The sequence below is a fragment of the Numenius arquata genome, chromosome 8 (assembly GCF_964106895.1).
Source record: "Numenius arquata chromosome 8, bNumArq3.hap1.1, whole genome shotgun sequence".
Classification (NCBI taxonomy): domain Eukaryota; kingdom Metazoa; phylum Chordata; class Aves; order Charadriiformes; family Scolopacidae; genus Numenius; species Numenius arquata.
In genome coordinates this window covers 12925349-12943303 of record NC_133583.1, presented here as the reverse complement: position 1 = coordinate 12943303, position 17955 = coordinate 12925349, and the positions used below count along the sequence as shown (strand labels likewise).

The window sequence follows — 17955 nt, the reverse complement described above, 5'->3', positions numbered from 1 at the left end:
CATGCTACCTGATGGTAACTCATTTGTGTCTACACTTGCTGCAGTTACTCCTTGAGTGGACGGAGCAGCAGAACAGAGGCAGGCTCAGAAACACAATGGTAAAAATAGCACAATCTTTCTCAGAAATCTGCTCCCCAGCGCAGTGTGTGAGCTTGGTTACCTTTGGTATAAATCACAGGCAAGTTTGTTCATAACAGTGAAATTACCTCAGATTTACGTTGCCAAAACTGGGAGAAAATACTGCCTTTATGTATATTTAGTTACATTTAGTGGCAAGAGTGAAGTGTCCAGTGCAGCAAATGGTTAATCTCAGGATGAAGTGCATTGGTTCCCTTAGGACTGCTTGGGTAAGGACTGCTCATGGGAAGGTATGTGAACCAACAAAGTGATGGAGACAAAACGAGAGTCGGTTCTGGCCCATTCGCTGATCCAATTTTTCTCAAAAAAAAATTATTGGTACTTGCTAGAATGTAAGAAAGAATTCAAGTTCAAGTCAATGATCAGCTCCCTGAATACCTTGGCACTGGCAGCTATATGTAGTAAGACAATGCTTTTTATTTTTGTACATTAACAAAATGCTTGTGAAGGTCTGTGAGACCATGAACTTTCCTCAATGCTATTTAAACAGGTGCTTTTCAGATTTAATACTGTGCTTTGTGTTCAATCTGTACATTTCATTACTGTAATCACTCAGATACGCTTCTTGCTTTGTGAGATTTTGAGGGGAGAAAATGGATGCAGTTTTCCTTATTAGCCACTCCTTTTCCTTGTCTCAGTGTCAGGCTTGCTGTGAAGAAGACTGTCAATTTGTTTTATCACATGCATCCCAAGGCGGCTCCTTTTTTTTCTCCCTGGCTCTCTTGTGTCATCACAGCGTTTGTGGTCTTGATCTCAGAGCACTTCTTACTGAAACGCATGAATGCAGCCTTTCTCTTCCCAACTATTACTGCTGCTTCTGCTGCCCCATTACGGCATCAGTGTCAGTACAAATAATTATAGATATTTAACCTTTTACAAAGGATGGAGTTTCCACATTTTTGAAGCACCTTTGAACCTGAGCAGCCAACACTCGTTATTTAACAGCAAACTGATGTTCTCCATCACTGACCTTTGACAATAATGAAATGGTTTTCTGTTTGTAAAACTCTCTTTTCCATACAGGCTTCTTTCACCCTTTCTCCTGGTTGTGACCGTGGGCCTGTTTCAAGCCACTTAAGAGAAAGTAGTTTCTCTAAAAGAAGACAAATGCAGTGTTAAAGCCATTTTCCTTTTCTACTTCAAAGATACCTTTCTTAGATGCACCCCCAGCAAAATGCTTTCTGTATTACATGCCAGGAACAAACTCTCCTTTATCCATGGTATATAACAACCCAGACAGAACCACAACACCCCTTATACGGGAGGTGTATTAAGGTGTTATAAGACCGTAATTATTCTATTCACTTTGATAAGCTTTTAAGCAGGCGTAGTTTGAAGCAGAAGGGATTGAAAGGTCCTGAGGTGCTGATGTGCTTGTAACCTTCTTCATGTCTGATGCTGCCCACAGAACCCTGGGAGCATGGAAGGGCATGAATAACCTGCAGCCCACCTGTGGATTAATTGACTGTATGAAATTTGTTCATACTTCTTCAAGTACTTTTCAGTTATAGACCTATCTCTAATTGTTCTCTGCTTCATTTGATCACTTTTCTGGCTCCTATTCTCCTTCCATGATGCCCCTTCAACTTTTTGCCCATGTCATTCCCAATGCCCCCAGTGCCTTTCTTCTCCATTTGGCTTTCTGTGCCTTACATCATCATTTTCTCTTTTATAAAAATCCCTTGCTTGCTACCTTCTGAGGTGTTTGCTAGTGTTCAGAAACAGGTGGTGTTCTTTCTGTTGGCTTGGGGAAAGAGATGGGGCCATGATGGATGGTCTTTGGGAAAAGAGTCATGTTATGGATGAGGTGTAGAACTTGGGATATGGATGGGGATCATTTTGGAACAAAGGTTTTGGGGTAGGAGATTATTGAACTCTTTCACACAAGTCTTTGAACTTTCAGTCAAAATACTGTTTTGAAACAAAAAAATTAAAGATTCAATCAAAAAATGACAAAATGAAAGATTTAGATTTTCCGAAAAATGCAGTGTTGGAGTGGGTGGAAGAGAATGATTCACTGAATTTTATCAGAATCCAGAAATGATGTTGGTTTTGACTGGGAGATCCAAATTCTCTTTTTCCTTATGCCATTCCTTCATGGCGCTGGGTCTGTTCCTTAGCTTTTCACTGCTCACCTGTGAAATGGTGCTAACAAGACTTCTCTAGACACCTTTTAAAATTCATTATTATTTACAGCACACACAGATACTCCAAAGAAAAGTAGTTTAAAAAGCAAAGTATCTTTGTTACGTTAATCCCAGACACTAAACATTCAATTAATTTAATCTACAGGAAGGAGGAAATGATGTGGGGAAAAATGACTCTAGAAAAATAGTATCCATTTAGTCCAACACACTTTGTCCTGTGATACATAGCAAAGGGTGATATATTTCACTTTGCAGAGGCAAATTGCTGGAAAGAAGAAAAAGTCATGGTGCTATCTGTTAAAAATCTGTTTCCTCTTACCCAAGACATAAATCTCGCTGTTGACTACGGCTGTGCTGAAGCGGTATTTGGAGTACTTCATTGGCGCGCCTTCTGTCCATTTGTCTTGGCCCGGGTCGTACCGAAACGTTCTGTTACTTAATCGATCCGGCTCATCGTCAGGCAGATCCATCTGCATGAAATATGACAGCCATATAATAATACAACATTTGGAGCCCTCTGCACACGCCTGCATGCAATTAATCACAGCAGACAGCTGAGCAGATAAATAACATAAACACATCAATTATAGCTGCAAAGTGATTCATACTCACTAGGGTTTAAGAGCACCCATGACTTGTGGCTGGGAGTGCGCTGCAGAAGGCACATGAATAAGGGAGCATCCGTATCCTGCAGCAATGAAGCTGGGGATTTGGGTAATAACAATACAGTCACGGGCCCGGCTCTAGCAGAATGTACCTCCTTCACAAGGTTGCTGTAAAGTCCTAACCATAGTAGAGAGAAAAACAGTCTACCTGACATTTTTTCTTCCTGCTAAAGGTTGAAATCTATTCCCACTGTTACTTAGACCGTACCATGAGTCTCAGTGCAGTATCTTGCTGGCTTTTCTCAGGCCCGTATATATACCTAACATTCTCCAGTCATTTGCATGCTTATTTAGTCAGCCCAGCCTGAGTAACGTTGTTCAACCACTTTAATTTCTCCCTCAGTAGTTTTCATAATAAGCTCCTAACCACCCGCTATATCTTTGCTGCCATAATACTCTTTTTATTCTCACTCCTACTCCTCTTGTTCTCTTTAATCTTCTTCCTCTTTCTCTGCCTGTCTCGTATGATGCAGGGAACTCAGATTATATTTTCTGGGTACAAACCCTTGAATGTAAGCAATAGGCTGTGGGGGGAGGATCCTGAAATATTTTGGGATGAAAGGTTTCACGTAGAGAGAGTGAGAAGGAGGGAACTACTTTACTTACCTGTTACGGTGTTATATGTGTTCTTGATTTGCTTGTTATTTTTCTTTCCCAAGAGACCTTTCCAACACTAATGTCAGAGACAAGATAGTAGGAAGCAAACTAGAAAGTAAATATATAGCCCCTTGGTTACTCCAAGTGCCCAGGGGCATGTTCTTTCTCCATGGTAAGTGTGAAACACTAATTTATTCACTGAAAGAGGGGTAAGCTGTGTATTTTCATAGTATCATCTAGGTTGGAAGGGAACTTCAAGATTATCTAGTCCAACCAGAGTAAACAGACAGAGTAAACATGTACTTAGGAGCAGACACCATTTGACATGCTGTAAATTCACATCCTACCTCATTTTTGTGGTAACATTCATCTCGGAGCGCACCCTGTGCTCTTTATGTACAGAAAACATAACACCCAGCAGCCCTTCTCGCTGTGTCAAGGGTCTGAAACCTTCCTCTCAACTTCACCAAATGCTTTCTTCCATTTTAAGAGCCCCCAGTTACCAAGGCTAGAGTTTTTAACTATCCGCCAGCAACAGTGAGGCTGGACCAAAGCTGAGCCGGAGCAACGCTGCTGTGAGTCCAGCCCTTGCCCTCCTAAGCTGTCATTTTATGCCCTGGCTTGACTTTGTCTTGTCTTGTTTCAATTGCAAAGCCTGAGTGGGAAGGGAACATGTATTTATCTCTGTCCTGTAACGGACACGTGCATTTAGAGCTCTCTATCAATGCTGCATCGTTAGTACTTGTTCAGGACTGACAGAACATTCAGTGCTGGTTGGGCGTAGGGACAAATCCTGGCTTGACGAAATAATTTGCTTTCACAGTGCGGCTGTGGTAGCCCCACGTATACAGTCACCACATCTGACAGGAGAGTGTGGGAGAGATATGGCACCAGAGGAATCCAGCACTCTACAGTGCTGGTCTTAAAGCACTGTTTTGAGAGCTTTAGCTAATTTGTTCTGATCTGTTTGGGTACGCCCTAATCTTACACAGCTATAGTTTTTAATCAATTATTGTTAATCTGCTCATCTCAAGCCTATTTATATATAAACTCAGACTCCCGTGTATAGTTGCTAATAGTACTGGTCGGCAGGTATCCACTTCGGGTGTTTTACAGGTGCCTGTATTTATTTTTTTTTAAAACCATTCTTGGCTCAATATTCCCGACTTGTGCTTCTAAGCCACTTTTCCCCTTACAATCTGGAGAACTCTTAAGAAAGACAAAGCTGGTTGCCTGACTGCAGCATCTCTCTTTGTGACATACCGCATCTTTCAGTTCAAGTTTTTTAACAGACAGATTGTATCTACATTAAGTGTTCTTATATTTTAATTCTTTAAATAGCGAGGTATGCTTGTCCAGTTGTTTCAGTACCAGAAATACTCTCTGATCCTTTGTTGTCTCCTTTGGGGAATCCTGCACTCAGAACCTCCAAAGAGGTGAAAATCTTATTTGCTGAATGCATCTCACTTTTAAGTACTTTAAACTAATTTATTTCAAGAGAACACAAAGCAATGAGACGTGATGACAGTCTGAACATATTGCTGTCAGCAATAAGGATTACAGATGCTCTACTTCATTGTCAACTGAATGTGGGGCTTTTATTGTGGTTGTTCAAATTTAAGCTGCACCAAGCAGTAAATAAGAATGTGCTATGCTCTTTAAAAAGATCTTTCACACTGGGAGCAACTGGAGAGAGCAAGCACTGTTCCTGACATCCATCTTCCTCCTAGCACAGTTCTGTACATTCCCTGTACCACTGCATATGGTGTCTGTGGCCCTGCTGAAAATTCCCGTTAAAATTTACGTGGCCAAGCAATGCAACTGAAACAAGTAAACGGATTGATTAAAGGAATTTGTTTTCCAGAGAATGCTTTGAATTCTCATTTAAAATATAATATAATGAAAGTTAAATAAATGAACTTTAGTTAACCAAGAAGGTTTCCTGAGAAATTGAGGTGAACTTTAAATTTCACATATAAATCTGTCTGAAATTCACCTGTGTGCACACTTTTTGAAGACAGGGCTCAGTTAAGGGTCCCTTTATGATGTAAATACTGTTATTTATTGATACATAGAAAAGTAAAGGTGGTATGTAAAGAAAGGCTGAAGTTAATCCATTTTTCACAGCCTGTCATGGCAAAAAAGGGGCCAAATAAGTACTAAATATCATCATTCAAGGGTTCTGTGGGTGGTTTTTTTTTTTGCTTTTTTTGGGTTTTGTTTTGTTTTTTTTCAAAAATCAGGTGTTTAACCCAGTAGCTATTTAAAATGGAACCCACGTTGGCACAGGAGATGTAATTTAAACTCTTGCTCACTGTGCACATCTCTGTGAAATAGCTGCCCTTCCTGAGGTGGTATTTACAGTGAGGATGGCATAAGATGGATGTTATTCCTCTTCACCCAGTTTGGTTTTCCTACAAAAGGTGTTTAATCAGAGGAAGGTGAGCAATTTATTCTTCTGTTACCACTGATGTACTTTTCCTACGCAAGAAGCACCACAGAATTACACATCATATAAACCAAGCATAGCTCTGCTTGTTGGTAAACAAACAAAACAAATCAACTGGCACATTTCTTAACCTGTGGGGTCCAGCCACCCAGCACGTAGAGCTTATTCTTCACTGTCACCACTGCATGGCAGGCTAATGGTACTGGAAGAGGTGCCGTGCTTCTCCAGGTGCCCTGCTCCATGGAATACTTTTCCACACAGTTTGTGACAAGATACTGATTTTTCACTTTCATTTGCCCTCCAATTACATAGAGATCGTTATGGATGGTGCCCAATGCATAGAGATCACGGAGCTGAGTGCTGCACAGGCTGTGCCAAAACTGGTTTCCTTGCTGGTGGTACCTGCAGGAAAATCCAAAGTTGTAAATGCCCTGGTTCACTGAGGTTCCATTGCCTTGTTTTGAAACATTACCCCCTTTATCGTCAATGGTTTATTCAGACGATGTCACAATGACAAGAGGAGCTTTCTCCTTCACAGAGAAGTTATAAAATTGAGCCAAGTGTTTGCAAGATCAAGCATTTTTACTATAAGGAACCCTACGCATCCTTTCAAAGATATTGACCCTAATAAAGGTAAGAAGTCCCTTATTTCTGTATGTGCTGCTCAGTCAGCTCCCACTGAAGCCAGTGGGAAGCGCAAGAGCTCAACACTGCTGAAAATAATGCCACTTCACTTGCCTCAGTATGGATTTACTTCCTTAAATTTATGCATCTGTATTTGTAAGTGCTGTCACCATTTTTAATTTTATCTTTAATCCAGAAAATGTCTGTTTTTGTTTAAAATGGGTGTATCTGAAAAAGACATGAGTAAAAGCAGAATGAGGGTTTAAAGCTATCAATCATTATCCTTTAACCTCTGAAGTACTATCATCAACATCGACAGAGATACATGTTTTCTCTGTCTTACTGGACTCCTTGGGTCATTCACTTGACTCATTTCCCCCTGCTAATGACCTAGAAAAGAGTATCCTAGGAAAACATTGAGATTTGATTAAGAAGAATATAAAATTCACATACATTGATATAAGATCTAATCGAGCTCATTTACACAGAGATGCCACTAGAGTAAATCCTCCTTCTTTCAGGAGAAAAGGCATCAAGATTTCGTTGTATGTATATAATTCAGTGCTATGATGACAAACTGTGACAAATTGATTAGAGTAATCAAAATCTCTGGGAAGACTTTCAAGTAAAGGATGCTTTGTCTAATGGTCTTTTTTTGTCCCCAGAAACATCATTTGGATTTAAAATTTTTAAATAATTAGGGATTTTCTGACAGAGGGTACACACCTATAAATTTCGATGTTCCTGGTCTTTTGTCTAGACATTTTGGCAGCACTTGCCTCTCCTGCCACAATAATATCATTATTCTCAGTGACAACACCAGTGCAAACACATCCTAACCCCTCTCCGTACTTTGGAGAGGAAATGAAGTAAGTCTTTTGTGTCGCAGGAGCATAACAAAAACTGGCATCTGCATAGCTACCGTGTCTTGACCTAATGCCGAGAGAATTGTTGCCGATGCAGAGCAAAAGATCAGTAGTCTCCATGCCGTATCGCAGGCTGAGAGAAGGATGGCTGGAGAGCTTGATGGTTTTCAGTGCTTCATCAAACATATCGTTACATTCTGCATTGCACAGGATCATTGTGTTCCGTTTCCGGGCTTCCATGAGAAAAGAAGGGCTGACGAGTACCAGCCTCACTTGCTTCAGGAGCTCAATAAGGTGCTCCGCACGTGACTTTCTGCTGTGCTTGACCCATCTAATGACGAGATCCAGAATGCTCTCCTCCCTGGAAATATTCAGATCATCTGATTTTATGAGAGTCAATAGCTGCTGGAATTCAATCTCTAATATTTCTTCTTGTAAGCTCACCTCAGCAAAATGCTGATACAAGTATTTCCTCGCTTGATCAGATAAATCTTCTGCCCCAATGTGATTTGCAAAGTAGTAGATGCCTACACAGTTGGAAGCATCCATATGGTCCATCATGTACTTCTGACACATACTGCAAACATCTTCCATCTGCATGAAATATGCAGCAACCGCAACAGTCTGCACATTCCGATTAGTGAGGTGCAAATCTGCACTGTACATGTAATTGAGTATTACGGACACGCTCTCTGCGGACATGTCGTACAGCACCACTTCTTTTTGTGTGCATTCAACCAAGCCACAGGTAAACATGGCTTTGAAATAGGGACTGAAGGCAGCCAGCACCACCTTATGGCAGGGGAATTTCTCACCTTCTGCAACTAGGACAACATCGATTATCTCTGTTGATTCTTTCATTCTCTTTACTTGTTCCAATAAAGTCCAGCTATGGCGCTGCTTTCTTTTCTCCTCAGCCTTATGATCCATGGTTGATCTCCAAACTTCCTGTTTTTAAATCTCCTCAGAATTCAAGGTCTCCATCTGGAATGTTTCTAGAGGTAGAAGCACAACATTGTCCAATAAGGACAAATTATTGGGCAAATGAGTATTTCTGTTAATATCTAAAGACAGTAATTCTATAGGGTATGATGTAAATCAGTAATGCATAAAAGTATGTAAAATTACAGTGAGGTCTTGGGCTTAAGATCTCCAAGACAAAATAAAATAAAAATCAACACTTCAAATGATTGTCAACTCCCCCACAATTTTTGTGATTATTTAAAGAAAATTACAGACTTCCCCACAAAAGAGTCTTTTCTAGCTGCCTTCTCCCTCCTTTCCTAGATCCTGATCCTATTAAATTTGAAGGAAAGATTTCCACTGATTTAATAAACTCTAGGTCAGGCCCTTAGTCACTTGGCTATTCAAATTTTGCCTCTCACATACACCTGAAGGACATTAGTCCTTGCTTAGATGCTGAAAGTACCTTATATTTTCAACAGCCCCTTAGGTTAGACAGCTACAACAGAGTCATGTCTATTCAGTGCTAACAGGTCCTCTCAAACTGGGAGTTATGCCCAAGTGGAAACTTCAGAAAAGGATTTCACAAGACTAAAAAAAAAAATAAATAAATAAAAAAAGGGAAAACATTTGACTTGCTTCTCTCATTAGTTTTTACAGTGATCTACACCTCTGCAAAGCAGGTGGGAAATAAAGTCACTGGTACAACCCAGTTCACTGGCATTTTACAGAGGCATAGGTGGATGCGTGGATGTTTACTGCTCTGCCTTACCACCAGACTTGGCTACCCATTTTCAGAACAGTTTTGATTCAAAAGCTTACCCCCTTGCAAGGCAGCTAGGAAGCTGCCACCTCATTAACAACGGGTTTGTCTCTGCCCTGCTGTACCAGTAGCTCTGTCCCCAGGCTTCAAGTTGAGAGAGTCAGGACAGTGTTGTGGGCAGAGAGAGCTTCCACCCCTGAAGTGTGGTGGTGGAACTGGTGGGAAGCAACTTGATCCAACTGGCCAGATTCTTTACTCTTTCACACCAAAGTGTAGGTCCCTGGTTTCTACAGAGTTGCTGCCGGTTTGCTTTGGGATAAATAAGGGATTAGTAAATAGGGGCCAGCCTTTGAGCTGTCCTCCTGCTTCTCAGCGGGATGTTTCAGCGCTGCAGATTCACAGAGTTTTGGTTCCACTTACTGTAACCTCAAATGGGATTTTTAATTAAATTGTAATTATTCACATACCTCCCTCTGGTTTTATTTACTGGGGAAAATAGAAAGAACTTCATGGTCCCATTTCTGGGGTTTTTAGGGGGTGCCCTTAACTGAACCTCTCAGGCTTTCAGATGAGCAAGCTGCAGAACGCGAGGTACAGTGGTAGAGCTGTCAATGGGAGAACGATGTTTACCCATCACTTGAGGGATACCAGTCCTTAACACAGTTTTTGTCTCTAATGTGGTACTGAGACAGTGCTGCTGTGGAAATGCATTAAGGACTCACGTCATGAATCACCAATACACAGACAAGTCCTGAAGTGGTGGTATGACCATGTTTGAAATGCGTTGTAACCATGCTACCAATAGCTTAATGGGACTATTCAAATGAGTAACTTTTGTCACCAGCTTAAATATTTGCAGGATCAGGGTCTTGTACGGCAGATTGAACTGGTTTTCTCAGGTCCTAGGAGCACAAAGAGTAGTCTTAATTTCATTAAAGAAATATGTATCAACATAAAAAATGAGTACACAAAATTATTTGAAATCCACCTAGAGGTATTTTTACAAACAGTCCACATTTCTCTACAAATCTAGATATATGGATTTTTAAAAAATATTATAGTTATTTCCCAGCTGAAAAGGAAATCTACAGCTATATCATCAATCTTAGACCTACTCTTTTAGCTGTTCAGTTGTTTTTGGAAGTACTCATCATTCTGTTTTAGCAAATTACATAGATTCTTCAATTAGAGTGCTAAATTAAAAGCCAGGCATGCTTGAAGACTAGCATTTCCTTGATTTTATCAATTCTTTCTATATTCCAAATCTGAAACTAGAAGCAACACATCTGAGAAATGAATCTGGGTTATTACCAGGTTTTAAAAATGGATTTGGAAGACAAAACATTAACTTCATAGTCTGGATGTGGGCCAAACTCTAAGCTCTTCTTATGTTACTTTTTTTTTTTAAATCAAAGGCAGTAAGTTTAGTACAAAAAAATAAAGTGATGGTACTTCCAGAATCTAGGAATTTTTTTTTATTTTGCTGACTACATTGACATGAAATACTGCATGTAGGTCTTAATCCTGCTGCCTCTGGAGCAGTCTTTACAGTCAGTAGAAGCCTTATATAAGATACAAAGTGTTTTGGGTTTGTGGTTTGTTTTTTTTTTTTCAATCCTGCATCATAATTAGATAGGCAGTTTATTGTTTTCTCCTTTTGCTATTTTATCACCTTATAATATTTGATCTTTACTGCCTTTTGATAAAGCAACCGCACCGTATCTCAAAGATCATGTATTGATGAGCAGATGACCTCATGTATTGATGACAGCAGATGAGCTGTAGCATCTTTTATCCAGTTGGAGAGTGAACAACCTGGTTAAAGTATTAGTAGCTACCAACAAGACCCCAATCCTGTTTAACAATCTGACTAACCAGGGTTTTTCCACTAAAATCATCAACATCTTTCTCTTTTGTGATGTTAGAACTTCACACATCCTCCAGCTTTTCCACAGTGGACAAAATGTGCATTTTTAATGTGAAGAACAAGTGAGATGATTAATCGTCATCATCTTTCCCAGACTTTTGTACAGCTCAGGAAAAGCAGTGTGTAGAACTGAGCTATGATTTCACTTCCTTTCCTGGACACCTTTGAGTTTTCTCCCACTGTTTATTTAGCTTTCTCAAGAGCAACACTGTGTCTTTGATTACACCGTTCAGCAGATTTGTGAATTTTGTGTGTTCATTTAACAGTGATTAGGATATCTGGCACGACATCCTCACAGCCGTTTTCTCCTCTCTTTCATCATTAAGACATTAGCAACAGGAATCCTAAAGCACAACATAGCTCATGCCATTTATCTACTGCTTTAGGCACAAATTATCTGACAGGTAAGTCCTGCACCCACTACCCAGATGATGAAGGGCAGTGCCCATCTGCACCCCGTGTGGGGTGGTCTCCTCTGCCACCCAGAAAGCTGGTGGGGTGGCTCTGGGCATCCTCCCCAGGAGCAGCAGAGAGAGTACAGCCCATGAGTGGCAGATGGGATGGCCTTCCTGCTCCTGGAGCTGCTCCATACCCAACCATCACCTCATCCTTGGGGTGACTTGTGCAAGAGTCTCCACCTTGCAGTCAGGATCACCTGCAACCCTCCAATCTCCTCTTTACCCACATCGTGGAGCTCCACAGAGCAGTGCTGCTTCCCCAGCCAGAGCTACAGGCAGGGCTCGATTATCTTTCGCTTTCAGGAAAACAGTATTTGCCTTTCCTCATAAGAATGCACCTTCTTCATCTCCTTGATATCACACCAAGCTCCTGACTGAACTGTACTCAATAAATATCGTGCTGTCGACTTGTATGCAAGTCTTCTTTCTCTGTCCTACAGCTGAGGAAAATGAAGCTAAAAGGTTAAAAAGAACCAGGATTAAAGCCCAGGGGTGAAATCCTTTCATTAACTTCAGAAATTCATCCCTGTGCATTAGCTACAAACTTGTCACTCCTCTTCTGGCTTTTAGCAGTGTTTAGGTGAGGTCATTGGAAGGATATTAATATTCTCCTTTATATCACTGGAAAGACTATTAAAGGGTAATAATGAAACAGTGCTGCTTTGCTTTCCCCTCTGGGTTACGGAGGAAAAAGATGGTACATTGATATTAAAAGAAAGGATAAATGTGATACAAATATAATTTGCAGTGAGACACTACACTGAGATTGTGCCAGAGGCTGGGTTGTCATTATAAAACCTCCAGTGTGAGGCTCAAATCCTTTATAATGTCACCAGGAGCTGAAATCAGAGCTATTACCTTATTCAGAATTTTGGGATATTTTTTTCTTCTGTTGTGAAAAAATGGATTCAGGTGCAAATCTTCATTTGATGTTACTTTATTTCAGAGCCGTGCTGTTAATTTTCTTCTAGTTTTAGCTGCTACTTTTCTTTTTGTATCTGCTGTTTTGATAGTCTAATTTCACTTTTTTTTTTTTTACCTTTGTGTCATGAACCTTATGAAGAGTCATATATAATTTTATGCAGGAGCTACAGCATATGTTTTGCAAGGCAGTGGGGTGCTGCATGAGCAGTTTAAAACATAAATAAGCGCACTGCTGTGAGCTCAGCTCTACAGATTTTATGAGGCTATCAAACTATAAATAAATGCTGTCCTCAATTCTCAGTTACACTGCAGCCTCTTTGAACTGGCCCAGCGCAAAGGGACTGTAAACCAGATGGAAGCATCTCATCAGGAATTTCCCTTAACCTCTGGAAAAAAAAAACAACAAACTACCTTGTAATTAGAGACATTATTTTGTCTGTATTTTTGTCTGGGACATAGATTTTTCTTGTCCTTTCTCCCCAGTCCCAAGGAATTTGCTCTTTCCCGCACCATGGTGGGAGGGTGGGAGCTGCAGGACCTGGCCCGGTAGAGGTCACAGCACTCAGCATGGGGTAGGGGGCTGCGACGCAGGGGGCACCTTCTGCATCCTCCTCTTCCTCCTTTTTTTTTTTTTTTTCCTTTTTTCCTCTTCTTTGCCTTAATGAGGCTGTCCTGTCTTCAGCCTGCCTCCCTTCAGGTGCTGAAAGGATCAGAGTTCAGTCACATCAAAGAACCGGTGCCTCTGCCCATGAATTATTTGTGCTTCCTTTGTTATCAGTAAGCTGAGAAGCAAATCTGTTAATTGTATGCATTATGACATTTGGCTGACAGCCACAGTGAGGCAGAAATCAGTACCCAGATGATGATAATGTTATAATCTCAGGGTTTAATTATGAAGGCTGTGCTGGCATTTAAGAGCAAGATTTTAAACCGTGCAAAAGATCCCGCAGTGCTCGAGAAGGGCAAATAACAATGCTAATCTCGATATAGGAGAAAGGTATAATAAGAATAAGATATAGAAAGGAAGCTTTGAGGGAATTATAGATGTTCCTATATCTATAGGATAATAGGAACTATTATCCTGATACCTGGAAAGACACTGGAATAAATTATTACACAATTGAATTATAAGAATTTAGAGGGCAATAAGGTGATAAAAGCAGCTATAGCACCTATTTATCAAGAACAACTTGTGTCAATCCAATCTAATAGGGGATAAATTAGATACTTTGTCTTGAGTGAAGTTACTGATGTGGTCCCACATGATATCATTGGAAACAAATTGTGATGAAATCAACTGTCTAAATCAACATAAGTTAGATGCCCAACTGCCTGAAAAAGCACATTCAAAGAATGGTTATCAATGGTCAGACTGGGAAGCATTTCTAGTCTGTGCTGAGAGATCTATGCTGAAAAGGTCACTCACAGTTTCAGGGAACGCTTACTTCCTTGCTTTGACTTAGATAATATTTCTTGAAAAAATTTCATCCATTCTGTCCAGATAAAATACACAAACTCGTGGCAGAGCATTTAAGTGGGAGAACATCCAATTCTTTTTAGGAAATTTTTATCGATATGGTTTGAGAGGGCATGCAGATAAGCCTCTCTAATAAATGATTCTCTGTGACAATTAGACATTTAGCATTTGGATATGTCTCAAGTATCACCATAGCTACTAGCAGCCAGGATACCTTTTCTGAAGTTTTCCATACTCTGTCAGTTGCTAGTTACTTGGAGATTTAGGATTTTCAGGTTTTCAAAGGCATCTAATTAAGTTAAAAGTCCAAGTCCTACTTAAGCCGACTGTGCAATTTAGGAACTGAAGTGTCTGCATCACTTTCAAAGGTAAAACTTCAGCTTTAAATTGCATAGACAGTTTTAAAAGGTTTGCCAGATGACGTGATCTCCTTCCCATTAAAGTCCTTGCTCATCCCTATCAGTCTCCTGGGACCAGCCCCACAGCAGATACATTTCAGGTGATCTGAAATGATTTATTGCTGGAAGGGAAGAAGGAATTGTAAAGTTTTGAAACTGTGAATGCTATAAATCCAATTATGTCGTTAGCCTACATAAGATAAAGTATGACAGTCCTTCTGAGCAGGATTTTAACTGCTTTTCTCCCTCAGTCCCTGTGGCACCTTGATATTGCCATCTGATATTGAGGAGCCAGGGTCAAGGCAGTCAGAGGTCTCCTGCTGTCCAAGCACGGGCCAGCTTCTGCTGGGACGCGTGCTGCTAGGCATGCTTATGGGAGCTTCCTTAGCTCCAGGTTACAGTCTGCAGGCAGCGCAGAAGGAAGCTCTCGGTGCGGAAAGACAGGCTGCTGCTGAAGAGGCAGGGAGTTGTGTCAGTGTTATGTTCCCTCACACGCATCACCCTGCCGCTGTAAGCATCCCACTGCCAGCACAGTCACCGCCACTCAGACTGCTACGGGCACAGCCTGGCCTTTCTTCAGGAGCTAATTTGTTTTCCTCCTCATTTCATTGCTCTTAATTTAAAATAAAAATAAAATGGGACTTAACAAGGCTCTTTGGGCCAGGAGAAGCTTGACATGCAACAGAGGGATTTTAAGCAACCTGCAAGCTTCAGAAACCGTGTTTGGGAGCCCATTTGACCATCAGAGACCTGAAGAGGCTTTGATCAGTTTTCAAAGCCTTTGGGTAGTTCGCGATTCTGGAAAGATTTGACAGTTTGAGCTCCGTTTACTGCCAAGACAGAGAACTAGATGTGGGATTGGATTAATATTGATCCTATCTCAGCAAATACCAGGCATATTTTTTTCTTTAAACTATTATAGATTCATGAAAAAAAAAAAATCAAAGAAGCTGAAAATGAAAGACCCTGTGGGCCATCTTCTCAAATACGCCTTCACCTGACCTTAATCTTACTCTGATTCAAAGCTCAGTGAAGTCGGTCGAAAGAGCCCAATGATTTAAGTAGAAAATGGATGTGGCTCTGTTCACAAACAAGTGCTTATAAACAAATCCCAGTCTGAGCCAATTATGTGCATTAATTGCATGAGAAGAATTGAAGCTAAATATATACATACAAGAGCTTATTTCTTTTACAGTTCACATGTACAGATCGTTTTCTTACATATCAAAACTAATTGAAATGGCAAAGTGCTCATTCACAGAAGGAGGATGCACAAGTTTTTTGCATATCCAATGATAGATGCCAGCAGAAGGAAAATGTATTTCCAAAACATCTTTCAGTAGCTCTTTCAGCAGCATATCAAAGGTCTTAGAGGTTTCTCTTTTTGCATTTATCTAAACATACTGGTGAGTACAGGAAAGGCTTACTTTCTGGAACAATTATATCACACTGTGTAAACTGGACCGTGTCACAGTTAAAAGAAACACAAATTAATAACTTGGTGCAAACTAGGCTCTATTTGCATTTTTACAATAGAAAAGATTGTGAACTCTAATTGCTAATATTTACATAAAACTCTGAAGTATGTATCCGTTTGGTGAGCAAGCGCTAATAAGTAAGAGCTGTAATATCCCTGTCAGCAGTGAAATTAAAAGAAATTGCAAGTTGTAAACCCTAATAACTTGACGTCATCATTCCATTAGTTACTGTTCAAATCCGGTCTTCCACATAAATTTCTCTAGTTGCAAATTCAGTCGCTACCAAGCAAATACCTGGGTATGTCCATACCCGTGGAAAAGGAAACTCATAGCAACCCACAGCAACAACGCAGCGCCACCTCCAAAATGGCCCCTGCACGAACACACATATTCCATACCTACTACACCTGCAATCCCTGCTGAACCCTCGTATTACAAACGCTCAGCCTCTTGATGGCAAGGAACAGTCCCAGGCACATATAGATACCATGATGGGAGAAGCAAGAGTTTCTCCGAGCTTCCTTGCTGGAAGCAAGCCTGGATGTTTGCTGGCTTGTGGAGCATGCACAGCACCCCCATGCACAGACCCCAGACACTGAAATTTCCACATCCGCAGGCTGATCCTATTTCCACATTGCTGGCAGACCCCAGATAGCTGCAAACGGACCCCAGGTTTGATACTGTTCAGAGGTTCCTGTCCTCACTTCGTAACTAATCTCTTCCATTTGCTTTATGAACTGGACAGCAGACGCTGTAAGGAACTGAGAGGGCGTCGATGTTGGCACCAACAATGGGTCCTACAGCCTCCCCGCCATATGGCTGCCTTGCACTGACCCCACAGCGCTGTGTATAGGCCCCTCTCCAGCACCTTTACGGGTTCCCCAGGACGTACATTCAAGGACCCCTGCCCACAAACACCCCCGGCACCCAGCAGCCCAGAGCAGCCTGGCCCTGGCCTTCCCACAGCGCCCATCCCTCTCAGCACCAAACTCCCTCCTCTTTCCTGCTCTGAGTGGGGAAAGGATTTAAATGTACCTTTCCGATGCCGGGAGCGGCGGGTGTCTGTGAGAGTGCGTGGGAGAGGGAAACAGAGATCTCCTCCAGCAGCACAGAGCTTCTGGCGAGCAGCGAGGTGCTAGGGCTATAAATAGCCCGCGCTGGGCTCCTGGCTGGGACGAGGAGCTGCTTTAATGTCATGCTCAGGGGTACATTAGGACTCAGCCGACCGGCGGCAGCAGCAGTCCTGCTCTCCTTCCCCCCTGCCTGCCCCACCGCCTGCCAGACCCCGGGCTAGAAGCCAACAGGCTCCTCTGTGGGATGGCACAGTCACCTCTCGTGTTGGTGGCCCACCTAAAGAGTTAAGTGTGTGTCATCCCCTCGCCGCCACAGGCATATGGCACATCTCCATCTCACCGTCGTTTCTGGGCAGTTGGAGGGGTTCCAGCGTAGGTGATGTCCAGGCTGGCTCCCACCTACCACTGGGGCTGGGGCACCACCCCAGAGGAGAGGCTGTTGCTCGTTGACCTTATCTAAGTCCCTCTTGAAATCAAGGCCACTGCCTCTACAGCTGAGAGGAATTGCCCCAAGCTGTTTCTCCTGCCCTTGCCAGATCACTAAAAGCTGAAGTTGTGCATAAAATAAGGATTCCTGACCGAACCTAAGTGTTATCTGTATATTTTTAATCAGATATGAGGCCTGACTATCTTCTTGTTTGTGTTGATGTAAATCAGAAACAGATCCACTAAATTGGTCCGGAATAGTGGGGCCGCACTGATTTACATCAGCTGCAGATCTTGTACTTTGCAAATTAAAGGGGAATAGAAAGGGCCATAATACACTATTTATATCTCCATATGTTTAAGCAAAGATGGAAAAAAGATTAAGCAAAAATTAGGGTTATAAAATTGATTAATGTCGAGCCTATACTTTTAGTTGAGAAAGACATTAAGGGATTTTTGGAATGTTCTTTTTTAAATGGCATTAATTTATTTATTTGCTGTACTAATTGGTTGATTGATCATAATAGCTTCTAAGAAAATTGAAAATGAAATGCATTTCCTTATCTAGATTTTTAGCCTGAT

General features: G+C 41.4%; 1 protein-coding gene across 1 annotated transcript in view; it reads right to left on the bottom strand.

Moving 5' to 3' along the window:
* The window catches only part of KBTBD12 (kelch repeat and BTB domain containing 12), a 34055-nt gene extending 25639 nt beyond the window's left edge, over positions 1-8416 (bottom strand). Inside the window, exons 1-3 of the mRNA XM_074152204.1 lie at positions 7347-8416; positions 6128-6398; positions 2605-2755 (exon numbers count right to left, since the gene is read on the bottom strand). Of these exons, the coding sequence (XP_074008305.1) occupies positions 2605-2755; positions 6128-6398; positions 7347-8416 (1492 nt within the window). The remainder of the gene's footprint in view (positions 1-2604; positions 2756-6127; positions 6399-7346) is intronic.
* Between the last annotated feature and the right edge of the window lie 9539 nt (positions 8417-17955).